This window comes from Argiope bruennichi, chromosome X2 (genome assembly GCF_947563725.1).
Source record: "Argiope bruennichi chromosome X2, qqArgBrue1.1, whole genome shotgun sequence".
NCBI lineage: Eukaryota > Metazoa > Arthropoda > Arachnida > Araneae > Araneidae > Argiope > Argiope bruennichi.
The window spans coordinates 80,655,069-80,669,036 of NC_079163.1; the positions used below are offsets into that span (position 1 = coordinate 80,655,069).

Below are 13,968 nucleotides of genomic sequence, written 5' to 3' on the forward strand. Positions count from 1 at the left end.
TTTGTTTAATGTTTGCAAAAATGGAATTTTGTAATCGATTTTTATCTTGCATCCTTATGATCTGCAGTTTTGAAATTTTGTACACTCGTGCTATTAATGAAATACACTATTTTAATATTTTCAGCATTTAATTACATAAAATTGAACGAGTGGTACCACCTGATAATGAATTTCAAAAAAAAAAAATCATTTCAAAATTCCATTATATTTATAATAACGAATCATAAATTAAAGACAAAAAAATAATGGAAATAAAGAAAAATCTACTTTTGTAGTATTTTCTTCTCACAGACTGATTGAAATGAAAACATTTCTACTGAGAAATCTTCAGAGAAAGATAACGAGCTGTCTTAAGAATACCTCGATAGTATGCATTTCAGAACTTGTGGTAAAAAATGGAGTAGCTTTGGTTTTAGTTAACGCAATATAATCACTCTTTGGGATAACACAAGGTAATACGGACTTCGTAAATTTGAGTAAATTGAGTGGATATTGGATGACGAGAGTGGCATCTGGACTAGCATTCGCCTCTCTAAGCTTCCGAATTACGCCAATGGGAACATTAAATATGAACCTAAAATTTTCCAGCATAAAATATTGTTACATGCTCATGCAGGGAAGGTCTATAACATAAAAATTTACAGACCAGAATTATTTTGGAATGAGCCTCAGGATTCTGAACTGAGGTCAGATGGCGATGACGACGTCCGAGTCGACGTTACTCACTCGAACTTTTCACATTACAGCAAGGATGTGTTATATTGATAAAAAAAAGTTATTTTAAAAAGCTCTATGCCCCCTCCTCCCAACACAAATTTAGAATATGCCTTTCGTCAAAATATTATAATATTATGAATTCATATAAAATTTATAAAAAATTTATATATCTTACGATTGGCATTTCCATTATCAAGAACTTATTAACTTTGTTTTTCTTTACTAAATTTATTTAAATTCATGTAATCTGATTTCTCAAATTAATAGAACAAAACTTATTCTAAGTTAACAAAACATTTCCTTTTTTTAGTTATAATTCTTTTAAATCGCGGGAAGAGTCCTTTTTATAATGCTGAAGTATATTTCTCAGTAGTTTTCAAAAAATAACTGAAAATCTCTATATTCTTTATATATCTTATTTATATGCTTAAACAGTCGTAGTTGGGAAAGTCTAAGGGAAATTATTTCAGACATAATTTATTTTAAAGTAATTTTGTGGAACTACCCCGAAATAGAGGTTAACCTTACGTAATGAGGGATAAATGGGAATTTGTATTTGCCGACTTAATTTAATGATAAATAATTGTTCAAAAATTAAATTTAATATATTATGAAAAAATCCAATGGTAAAATTAAAGTCAATCAAATTTTGAAATTATTTTCTTAAGTAATTACTTCGCAATTAAGTCTTTAGTAAAAACATTTTCATGGATTATAATATCCTATTTAATCGGGCACAGGAAAGGTATAATTTGATATAATTAACATATTTAAAAGGCATTCGATAAAATATGATCTTGACCTTTTAGTTTTTAAATTGGTATATTGCTACAAGACATTATCTTTAATTGTATTTTTATTTATATATATATTTCTTTTACTTTATTTAAAAGTGTAACTCCTTGACAGAGATTTTCTTAAGAAATATGCATAAAAAGTTATAGCTAATTTAAACTACAACCAAATAAAAATTTATTTTAGGACCAATTTTTTTTTATTTTATAGATTAAAAAATACGGAAGTAGCTCGATTATGTTAAACTTTTTTTATTGTTTTTTTTTTCGAACTTACAAAAACAATCACAGCTTTGTTTCAAATAAATTCTCTAACATTTATTTGAGTTTGATTTTTGACCAAAATGTGATTTATTTTATCAATTTTCTCCCAGAATTCTTTATGGGGAAATCAAAAAATCTCAAAATTCCTTAATGGTTTTCATAAAACTACAAATGAGTCTTTATTTATCAATTTTTTGCTAATTAGCAGAGCTTTGAAACAGAATGTTTTTACAATTTAATTAAATAAATTAAATTAATAAAAAATGGGAAAATATGCAGCGTTTGGCCAAATAAAGCAATACAAAACGCCGAAAAGGCCAACTATTGACGCACTGAGAAAGAAACTCTTAAAAATGTACAAAAGATCTTACAGCGAAACTAAATTTTTCTTAATTGAAATATTTAGCTTAAAATTAAAACAAAAACAGGATTTTTATTTTAATGACAAATTTTTTTAAAACAAAATAATAAAGAATATTTCTTTATTGTTAATTTGAACATTAATGAATGTTTTTTTAAGTCTTAACATTTTATGGAAGAGAAAAACCATTTTAATAACAAGAGAATTTTTAAAAAAAAATGAAGATTGAATAAAAACACTTTTTAAACATTCAGTCTTTAGTGCATTGAAAAGTGGAATATTTGCATAACTTTCTACTTTTTTATATTTTATTTAGAATCCTTAATGATCTATATAAATATAACCTTAACTTCTTTTCTCACATTGACTATCAAGTTATACCCCCAGTATGATATAAAAATTTATTCAAACTAATAGATGAATGGTTCTTCAAGCTCTGAGAATATTAAAATAGTGTATTTAAATCAGAAACACGCAAATATATAACATTTCCGGCCTTTAATTTACAGAAATAAATAATGGAATTTAAAGAAAAATCGATTATAAAATTTCATTATTATCAAAATGAAACATGTTAATTGAAGATGTTTAAATAATTCCGATATGATTTTTACTTTAAAAAAATTTCTTGGTTATGTAAATATTTTATCACTTTATAAAATTTTTACACTTTTTTTGCTCAAAACTAATCGGTATGTTAAGCAATACACTATAGAAATTTTTTTTTATTCAAACAGAAAATTGATAAAAGGCGCAACAATCAATCCATTTCATGCACATGCTCAAAAAAAATATTGGTCACACATGCTCAAAGTATCCATAGTTCTTTCGGCTATTTTAAGATTTCTAACTATGGTTCAAAAGTAGGCGGTTTGAAATGAAAACGAAAACTTGCTCTGAATATTTATAAAGTGACTACTGGTTTAAAGAAAACAATACCTACATAGTGAAGTATGCAATTACTTTTACCATTTAAGTTTAGCAAATAAAAGTGAAGCTTTGTTAAGAGCACTTCTGCGTGCTTGAAATCGATTGATAGAACTTCTGAGTTATTGACACAAAATAACAGCAGCGACTTAAATTTCTTGATCTGGATTTCCTTTAATTTGTTTTGGTTTTTTTTTTTTCATTTCGATCTCTTTTTTAAAAAAAATTGACGAATGTGCGATTGCTATGTTTTATCTATGTTATAATTTCTGTTAGAGTTCAAAATTTTTAAAAAAAGCGCATTTTTTTTAAAAAGAATTTTTGTGTTTCTTTCTCCTCATTGCAAACATTTGAATAATCCCATTTTTCATGGAAGATAATTTTTATGAATTTCTCGCATTTTTTTTGTTGTTTTTCATCAAATAATTACTTTTTAGTAGAAATCGTACTTATAGACGAAATTTACTGAGATTTCAATGTTTTATCCAGGGATTTACTTTTTGGGGAATATTTTATTCAAATTTTATATTACATATAATCTAAAAATTTTATAAATGCCTATCAACAAACATGACAAAAAATTATGCTTTTTAATACGCATTATTTAAAAATAAAATTTTTAAGACAATTTTCCGATAAGGCACACTAATTTGCAAATAATGTAATTAATACATGCCAGAAAATTTGAACAAAATCCAGAATAGCAAACAAATCTAAAATCTATCAATTAAAAATTTTTTTTGCACATCAGGTAAACAGTTAACAAAAACAATAAGATAAATCGCCAAAAGTAGCACCGTCTTCAAATTTTAAATTGTTGATTTTTCTATAAAAATCAATGTCTTTTATGCGTTGAATTAAAAACATAAGACCATTTTATGCAGCAATATGAACCAAAATGTCTAGCATCGCTCAATGTAAATGTTTTTCTAGAATGTAATAAATAACTCGAAATGTCTTTTAATTAGCCTTTTGAGAACTTTCAGAAGTGAGACAGAAAAATAAAGTCTTTCGATGCTTGAAATAGTTTATGAAATGCGAAAGACATTTTTATAAAATCCCATCGCATGCTTTGAAACTAGATCCCTTATTAGTCCTTTTTTTCGCTTACAACTCTTTTGAATGGGTCTTTTTTTTCCTTTCCATTTTTTGCTTTCTTTTAAAATGAGGTCAATGTTTTCGTGCTTTTGCACTTAAAGGACAAAAATATGGCATTAATGTTGCACCGTATTAATTAATGAATGATTAAAATAAAAATTGTATGAGTTAATTTATTCACTGAGGATTTTTATTTTTAAATAAATGAAATCAAAACAGACTTTATAAGCATATTTTAAATAAGATACTTAAAGATGAAAAAAATTTTAATTTTTTTTCTTTCTATTTTTTGATTTTAACCTATATTTCATTATTATTAATATTATGGGTTTTGGGAATCAAAATTTATGTAGTAATAATCTTAAGATTCATGAACAGGTGGCGCAACATGTGAAATTAATTTAACTGATATTCAAACTTTGAAAATATTAAAACAGCATAATGTAATTGAAAACAAACAAATGCAGAAAATTTTAGAATTCCATTTCAGAATGTAAGCACTTATTTTATGACTGATATCAATTTATATTAATATCAAATTGCATCAAAAATCAAAGACCTTAAGAAAGTAATACTTCTAAAAATATAGAAACTTTATTAATGAAAATTGATATCTTTATATAAAAATATTTTTAAGCATTGAAGAATTTCAATCTACGAAAAAAATAAACACAACTAAAAAGTATTCTACAAATTTTAAAATAAGTGAAATTTTTGGGTGAGTAAAAGTTAATTTTCACATGAGTACATTTAACCAGCAATTACTGAAGAGATTGCATCTCATAACGCCTTTTACGTAATAAAAGAAAAAAAAATTAACCTTTTGAACACATCAAAACGTATTTATATGGTATTTTACAGCACTAGATACAAATAATAAATAATATTTAGAAGATATGGAAAGAAATTATTTCACCTTATATTATCTTAATTTGAAATGAAACAATGCAATTTCATTAAACAATTTGTAAAGAATTTTTTTTTTGTCAAAAGTTAAGAAAAAATAAAACGAAGTAAACTTTAAAAAATATGAGGTTTCTAAAATAAATATAACGACGTAATAGAATAAGAATTTGTAAATAAAATTGATATAAAATTTTTATTTTCTTAAATATTGCAATAATACATTTATTGGTAATGAATTCTAATGATATGGTTCTTCTTAGAGATAATGTATCAAAAGATACAATGACAAAGGTTTAATTATTAAATTTCACGAAACTTTATTTTTGTCTTTCTTTCCAGTTAGAAATAAAAGTGATTCTTGATTTCACATTTTTAAATTCTTATTTCAGCTTTTTTTCATGTAAAAGTAACAATAAATAAATATATAGCGCTTATGCTTTTTGAAAATTTCAAATGTATATCTAAAAGTTTGAGTTAGTATATTTCCGCGAAATTTCATGCACCAGTTATACATAAGTTTCTTAAAGGAAAAATATAATTGTAGAAATCTATAACTATTTTCCTAGAAAATATTAATACAAAATATGTATAATTATATATATATTTTAATAATCATAATTTATCTGAATGATATGCACAAACTTCAACAATTATTTACTTTCTTAGACAAAACTAAGCTGAAAGTATAATTGACAGAATGTAAATCTTAACAATGATAATACTATATACTTGCAGCAGAGTTATCTTCATTTTTTTCAAATTTTTAAAACTTTATTACATTTAGAAAGCGAATTTAAAAAAATTTTCTTTTCAAAATTTTTTAATGTTTCAAAAGCAATTTACATTTCTAAAAGAACTGTCAAATCACGTACGTAAAGAATTGCCAATATATATATGTATTCATGTATTAATTCATAATAATTATCAATCAAATCCGTTTAATTGTTTTCTAACTACTTTGAAAGATAAATGTTTACAAACAAAACTAGAGTAAACGCTTTTCGTTTACTCTAATCAAACAAAATCAAAACTACTACAATCTGCGCAAAACAAAGAGTAGGGAAAACATTGATGAGGAAAATAAAAAAAATCAGGGCACTATCCGCATAACTTGTGGTAATCGTACTGTAAAAATGAATTACAAGCGGACCCGTTTTCTATTAATATATCACACCCCTAAGTTAAAGCGCGTGTAGCTAGTTTCAGATAGGTTAACTGGCGATGAATCAGAAACCAGAAAACCTCAGATGGCGACTTTTTTATGTTGTTGTCGATCCTTTTGGCGACTTTCCAGCATGCTGAGAGAGACCGACAGTTCTTCAGACAGATTAACTAGCATAACTTCTTTGCAGGCAGACCGGCTAGGAAGTTTTTCGAATTAATTCGCGCGGATTTGTTTTAAATTCTAAGCTGTTAAGAGAATCCGTCATGCAGCTGTCAAAGCGCAACGGGAAGTTTTTTCTGTTGTTCATGCTTTATATTATCCAGACTTCATCACTTGCTTCTATTATATCTTTGGATGGAAATGGTTATACAGGAATTGTGGTTGCAATTCATAAAAATGTCCCAGAAGATGGAGAAATTTTAGAAAATATTAAGGTAATATGTTGTTCAAAAGGTTGCTAGTTTTTAATAAATTAAACAGCAAAGTAAGCTACCGAATTTTTTTTTGCTTTAATAAAATTAATTGTATTTTTAATGACAGAATTATTCTTATTTGCAAAAAGATTAATTAAATTTATATAAAAAATTTATAAAATTTTAAATTGTTTTATTAAGAATATTTTTCTTGGTTTCATATTTTTAAATGTATGAATTATTTTTTTAAATATATTAATTTTCAGGTGATAATGCATGTATTATCTATATCTTATTTTACATTTTACTCATTGGCTAAAACTTTAAAGAAATCCGTCAATTTTGTGCAATAATTTATTTTAAAATTTTGTAGGCATTCCATTTATTATTTTTTAGTTATTTTTTTCTTATTATGACAACACGAAGCATTTTTGTGTTTCATGAAGCAAACATATTCTACAACTTTAATGATAGTACATACAACAAAATGAATTTAATTCTTTGAAGAAAATTATTAAATAAAATAAATGTTAGTGATACAAAAGCCTTATTAAAAAAAAAAACTTAAGAACTGAATGAAAATATTTGAATGAAAATAATATTTTGGTATTCGATAACATGTATTCAAAGACGGAAGAAATTAATTTCATAATTAAAGAACTGTTATATTTATGGCAAAAAATATTCATTAGTATGTGTTTTTTAAAAAAAAATCTTAAATCGGTCTCTCGGGTTTTAAACATGGCTTTATATTGTTGGTGATGTTCAAATAAAATTATACTTTATCACTCATTTCCATTTCCATTAGTTAGCCCTCCAGCTCTTCATTTTTAATTATTAAAAAATTTAATTGAGAAATGTTTTTAATTTGTATAAACATTTAAAGGTTTTGTTTTAAAATAAATGACCTTCAGTGGAAAACCTTAAAAGACTAATTTACAGTGAAACAAGGAATATATTCCCACCCGAGTAATTTATTAATAAATTTTTCATTTATAATAAAATATAAATAAAAATGTAATTCTTTGCTTTTTTGTGAAAAGCTATCAATTGCCCTTATAAAAAATAATTTCAAAAAATTAAAATTAATGAAATTATGAGAAATTGAACCTAAACACATTTTCGACATTAATCATGTTATATCTCTTATTCTCAAATATTAATAATAATATATTTTCTTTGATGTTGATATTAAATATATCCCCAAGTTATAATATATACCATTCACTGAATAAAAAATTGTAATCAAATTTATTTAAACTTTTTATATATGTTTTTAATTTAATATGAAATTAAAGTGCAGTTTTATTATGCGTAATAGTTTTTAATTTCACTAATCAAAAAGCGAGTATTTTAAAAAATGAGCTCATAATTTTTAAATGAGTAAATTCATAGAATATTTGAAAAATATAACAGAAAAATTTGTTGACGAAATAAAATCACTGCAGCCATGAAAGAGAGAACGAAAGAGTAGAATTGTTATATTTTTGGAAACCTAACGATCGGCGACTTATCTTGAAAATAGCAAAATACGTCACAATCGAATTAATTATACTTTTGAATACTATTACATCGTTATTTTGTGTGTTTGGATGCCATATCTTTCAGCGATGATTGGCTCAAAAGTGAAAGGAAAATAAGAATAACGATTAGTTTAATTCTGTAGAAAGTCATTTTTCAGACACTTGAAAAGAAATTTAGCTAATATAATAAAAGAATTTAAATGACAACATATACTTTTTTTCTAGATATTTAGAGTTAGGTTTGACTGGAAAAAATGGAAGTGGAATATGCCACCACGATAAAATAGACAGCTTTGGATAGTTGTCCAAAATAATCGAATTCAATAGAAAAGAAAAATAAATCAAGGATGTGATTTAATGATGAAATTCTTTTCGGCCGCCATTTTTTTTCTAATTTTCATCAATCCAAATAGTTGGTGTTCAAAACTGTGGACTTATTAGGTCATTATCTTTGATTAAAAATTATTACTCTGTTGAAAGAAGTTCGGAGAATGAGGCGTTTATCTTTCGTGCTACGTTTAAAATTACATGATTCTTTAAGTCATTAGATTACAAGCAGTTCACTAGGTTACTGGATGCGATTTAGTAGATTATTTAATTTTAGAATCAAAATAGATAAGTCATTAAACCAAAAAAATGTTACAGATTTTTTTTTCCGTTTGCATTTTAAATTTTATAATATATACGTCAGTACTAGATTCTAACAGTTATAATAAAATCTAATTTGGTGTATTTATTAAAGTGCGTTTAAAATTTTAACATATACTGTTTTCATGTAGTCACATTTGAACATGAATAATGAATTGTTGCAATGAAAAAAGCAATCTACAAAAATGAGTATAATGATTCAAAAATGCAAAATATTATTACAAGTACAAATATTACTACAAATACAAAATTTTCTATTTTTGAAGATATTTGGATTTCACATAACTATCAAGAAAATTAGTATGTAACAATATTAGAAAACGTTGACAAATAAGAGAAAAATAGCAGTAACATTCACTGACCTTTGTTTCGTTATTACTAGCAATTCTAATATTTTTTCAAATAGGTCGATGTTAGAAATATCAGATTGTTATTTTTTTTAACTGTCACTGTATTTTATTAAATTTATGAATCACGAGGAAATATTTCTAAAATTTCAATTGTAAAACAAGATCTAGTTTAAGAAGATATCTCTGTCTTATTTTATCTTTAACGTTTGGATGGTTTTAATTTGTAATGAAACATACAGCTAAGAGAAATATTCTGAAATCCGTTTTATATTTCTTTCATTTTCCTAAGATTGGCTTAAAAGTAGTTAGAACTTCAGCAATCAATGGAGGTATTAATTCAAAATCAGGTTTCAAAGGTAAAATTTCATTGTGGGTCAAACATTCTGTCATTGCTGCAATATAATAGTTTGGAGAACAATGTATCATTTCATGTTGACGCGATGAGGTTCGCTCCTATTTATTTTGTATATCTTTGTCATTGAATGCTTAACATAAATTTTAGTCAACAAGATAGTCACTGATAACGGAATTGAGAAACAATTTCTCAATCAAATAGGAAAAACGAAATCCTGCATTTGACATTCCGTTTCCTATCTGATTCGTCATCTACACGGAACTAGGGAAGAATAAAAAGGTGGATGTTTATTATCGTTCAGGATTTGTTCTCATCATTTAATCGCTCTATAAATCGTAACGTCAGTTCATAGTAGACCTCGTGTATATTCAAATTGGGCGTTAAGGCAACCAAAAACCTGTTCAGGTTAGATCTCATTTCCCACCTTTAATTGGTTCCATTCCTTAAATATACGTCTTGTTATAAGTTGTTATAAGAATCTATAACAGGTATGTTTAGAAAAAGACCTTGCAATTTTGAATCGTGGTCAGATGACAAGAACACCACCAGAGCCGGTATTCGATTTTTACTCTTCCCTGCCACATATAAAAAGAAGGAAACGAGTATATTTGACATAGATTTAACTTACCATATAAACTATCGAGTCTGGAACTTGCAGTTCTCCAATTTCGAATCCGAAACTTTAATATTCTCATAGATATGCAAGATCACATTCATATCTGCTTCAGTACGCAAAACTATTTGCGCCGCCTGCTCCCTTACTGCCTTTTATTTTACAATGCGCTGTGATGCCACAACCTTTATCCTTCCTATAAGATAAGTGATGGATTCCAAAATTAATTTGCAGCTGTGTATTTCACACGGATCATGTAAGCATGAATTAATTGCATAATCAACTTAAAAATGAAATATTAATTGTATAAAACCTTTCAATGGGCAAATTTCCATTTTTTTAAAAAATTAATTTGTTTGTTCCTTTTTTTTTTTGTTTTTGTTTAGTTTGTGAATCGAATCTTGCAACTGAATTTTTATTAAATTTTTAAAATCCAATTTCATCCATAAGTATTCCACGTTTATATTTATTAAGGATGGCAATAAAACATATTTTAAATTGAACAATCTAGTGAATACGTTATAATCGATTAAACAAAACTAAACAAGGCGTCTAAAAATAATGGCGTTTATTTTACAATAAGGATGAATATTAAAGTGGTGAAAAGCGAGTTTTTTTTCTGTGTTGGCGACAAAAACATGATAATCTGACGTACAAATCCCGATGAAAGAAATTATCGGATTTCTGTCAAAAAAAGAAACTATAAATGTGTAAAACATGTAGTAACAGATAATTTTATGCATCTTGTGAAATAAGATACTTTTACATGTCTTAGCAAAGAAATTTTACCAATGGCTTCTCAACTGTTAAACACCTTTAGTTAGCTTTTATCTTTTTAATGCATTTTGTTTAATGTAAATATGTTTTTGTTCAATGTTAATATTCAAAAATATTTTTAAAAAAATGTGAATTCTAAAATCAACTTTTTAAACGAATAAATAGATTTCATAGTAACAAAAACTCGTACTTCAAATTAAAACTAATATTCGATACATAAAAGTATCTGTAATATATACTTAGCTTGCATAGTTGATGTACTCTAGTGTAACATATCTGCGTTGTTAATTCAGTTACTTAAAAAGTTTCATTTGTGATATTTTTTGACAATGTACGCGACGTATAAATGTTGCAAGAGCATCATTTGAAATTATTGGATATCTATGATCTTTCAGATGTCTTGATGAATCAGTTATCCTGAAATCAAACTTTCAGAAAAAATTTTTGAAGATCGCAACTGAAATTTTTAAGTAAGCAGACAGTTGTGGATTTTTTTCCAACACTGAAAGGAAATTTTACAACAAATTAACGTTATTAAATCAAAATATTCTTATTTTATATTCAAATAATTTCAGTAGCAACACTTATAAATGAATCGATTACTTTCAAAATACATAGTGATATTAATATGATTCATATATATCTGCAGTTTTTTAAATTATTGCTAGTATTCAGAAAGAAATATGTGCGCACTACACCTTCATTTTTCATTTGTTTTATTTGAAATATTTTGAAACCATAACAGATTCGTCGTCCATTACACCTATTCTTTTAAGAGCTCTTATAAGAAGAAAAAGGCGTGCTTTTAAGTTCAGTGTCATCGAGGAAAACTCTTGCTGATAAGACACTCAAAAGGCTAAAGGCACAAAACAATGCGTAGGTTACCTTCACTAGATTTCAAGATAAACTGATTCATGACCAATAATTCTTATATTCTCTACCATCATTGAATTTAATCAAAATGCTTGTCTTACTTTTGGAGAGTACTTTTAGATAATTTTAGTAATATTTCTGCGTAATAATGAATCTGCATTATTTATTAAACTGCAAAACTACCTATGAAATCAAAGCATACAGAAAAAAAGGGGAAAATCATTAAGTAGTAGAAAAATTATGTCTAAATTATATTTTAACATTGATTATTTGATTGGATTCAAAGAGAGAAAGACGATTTCTAGTAAATTATTATGCTATTTTTAAAATAATGCTGTCATGAGAATACAAAAAAATGGTTGCACTACAGAAAATCAGTGGATTAATGAAATGTTTTCTTTAAGAAATTCAAGCTGTAGATGCCCACGATGATGAATTTTTCTTAATCGTTTCAATATATTGTTCACTTCCAAATTAATTAGCACTTTTTGCCTTGGGAATGTGCTGTCGTACTGATTAAACTGATATTCCTTAGACCAATTACGTTTAGTTATATTAACTCCAGTTTTAAAGCAACACTATACATATTGTGAGACGGACCTCGTAATTTTCAAACGCCATCAAATAACAAGGACGACCCCTGAGCTGCTCCTCCTTTACCAAACTTCCGCAACAGTTCAACTGGGGTACATTTGGATGATATCAGGTGCAAAATCTGGATCTCCCCCAAACCGAAAATTTACTACCAGGCCACCGCGGACTAGATCAGTTCAGATGTCATGGATTTAGTTTTAATTTTCGTATTAAAATTAAACCAACCATAAACATGACTAACGTAATAGCAGAATTTTTTGAAACAATGCACGCTAGTCATAATATATAGTCTCTTGTTCCCTTTATCCACTAGTGGACATCTCAGATTTGAGGTTGTGGTAACCAGTGGTTGGTTCTCACTTCCTTGGCTGGTACATTGAAGTTTCAGGGTCGAGTTACCACGAACTGTGATAGCCATTAGGATTCTGCCATAGATCCTGCCTCTGTGTTATCACGACAACGATCATTCAATTTAACTCCGGATGTGTCGGCAGAGTGGGAGTAACTCCGAAGAGCTTACTCTTCCCTTTATGAATATTTTAAGTTTGATTATTTCGAAATAATACACTCAGATTTCAGATACTTGAAAAAGATAAAGAAAGGTGCAGCTAAACGATTTTGGTAGTTTACTTATATCTATGAAAGATCAAGATTTAAATCTAGCATTTCTGATTGGCAAGGGCGTGGAAACGATTACAAATTTCTGAGATAATTCATAAAATTAAACCATACGCTTGTAAGATTATACTCGATTATAGTTAGTATTTTCTATCATCAAATGAATAATACAAAATTTTTTACATGATTCATGTTTATAAAGGGAAATAGTATTCATTTATAATGCTTGTATTATAATGAATTCTATTTTTCTAGCTACCTTACAATTTGCACTTCAGTTTTTCCCCCCAGCAAATAGCTAAATATTCTAAAATGGTGTTTCTATTTATATTCGAACATTTAAATTTGAAATTAGCTTGTCCTAGTCCGATATATTTCACTCTATATTGAGGAAGATCAAAAAGATTTCAGTTCAATGATATTAAGGCTTCCTTTCAAGGAAACGCATAGGTCTTTTTTCTTTCGCACGGGCTTTGCAATTTTTAACGATGGTCAGATGGCGAAGACGGCATCAAAATAGCAACCTTTCTCTCATAATTCCCTCACTCTCTCATTTTTCATCTCATTTCCTCAGCATAATTACAGGAAATTGCTAAAAAAGTTTCATATGACAGACGAAGATAATACATTAAAAAACTTTAAGCCCATATTATTTATATTGACTGTCAGTTAATGTGCGATAATTCATCATGCATTTTTACATTCAACCTTACATGCTGGAAGGCAACACCAATTAAACGAAACTTTCTTTGAAATAGACAAATAAAGATATCCCGAAAAGACAAACATTTCCCCGATTTCCAACTTTTTGCGTGAAATAATCTTCAGGTAAGAAAAAAACATCGTTGTATATGAAAATTATTTCTTATGAGGGAAATCTAAAGAGGGATTTTGAGGAAAGAAATTTAAGAGACGAATTTAAGAATAAACGTTAAGCTTTTAACGCTGGTGAACTGCTACACAACCGAATTT

The 13,968-nt window shown here is 27.0% G+C and overlaps 1 protein-coding gene across 1 annotated transcript in view; it reads left to right on the forward strand.

Annotated features, from left to right (window-relative positions):
* The first annotated feature begins 6,386 nt into the window (after positions 1 to 6,386).
* The window catches only part of LOC129960104 (calcium-activated chloride channel regulator 1-like), a 60,402-nt gene continuing 52,820 nt past the window's right edge, over positions 6,387 to 13,968 (forward strand). Inside the window, exon 1 of the mRNA XM_056073227.1 lies at positions 6,387 to 6,666. Coding sequence (XP_055929202.1) covers positions 6,496 to 6,666 — 171 coding nt within the window. The 5' untranslated portion in view covers positions 6,387 to 6,495. The remainder of the gene's footprint in view (positions 6,667 to 13,968) is intronic.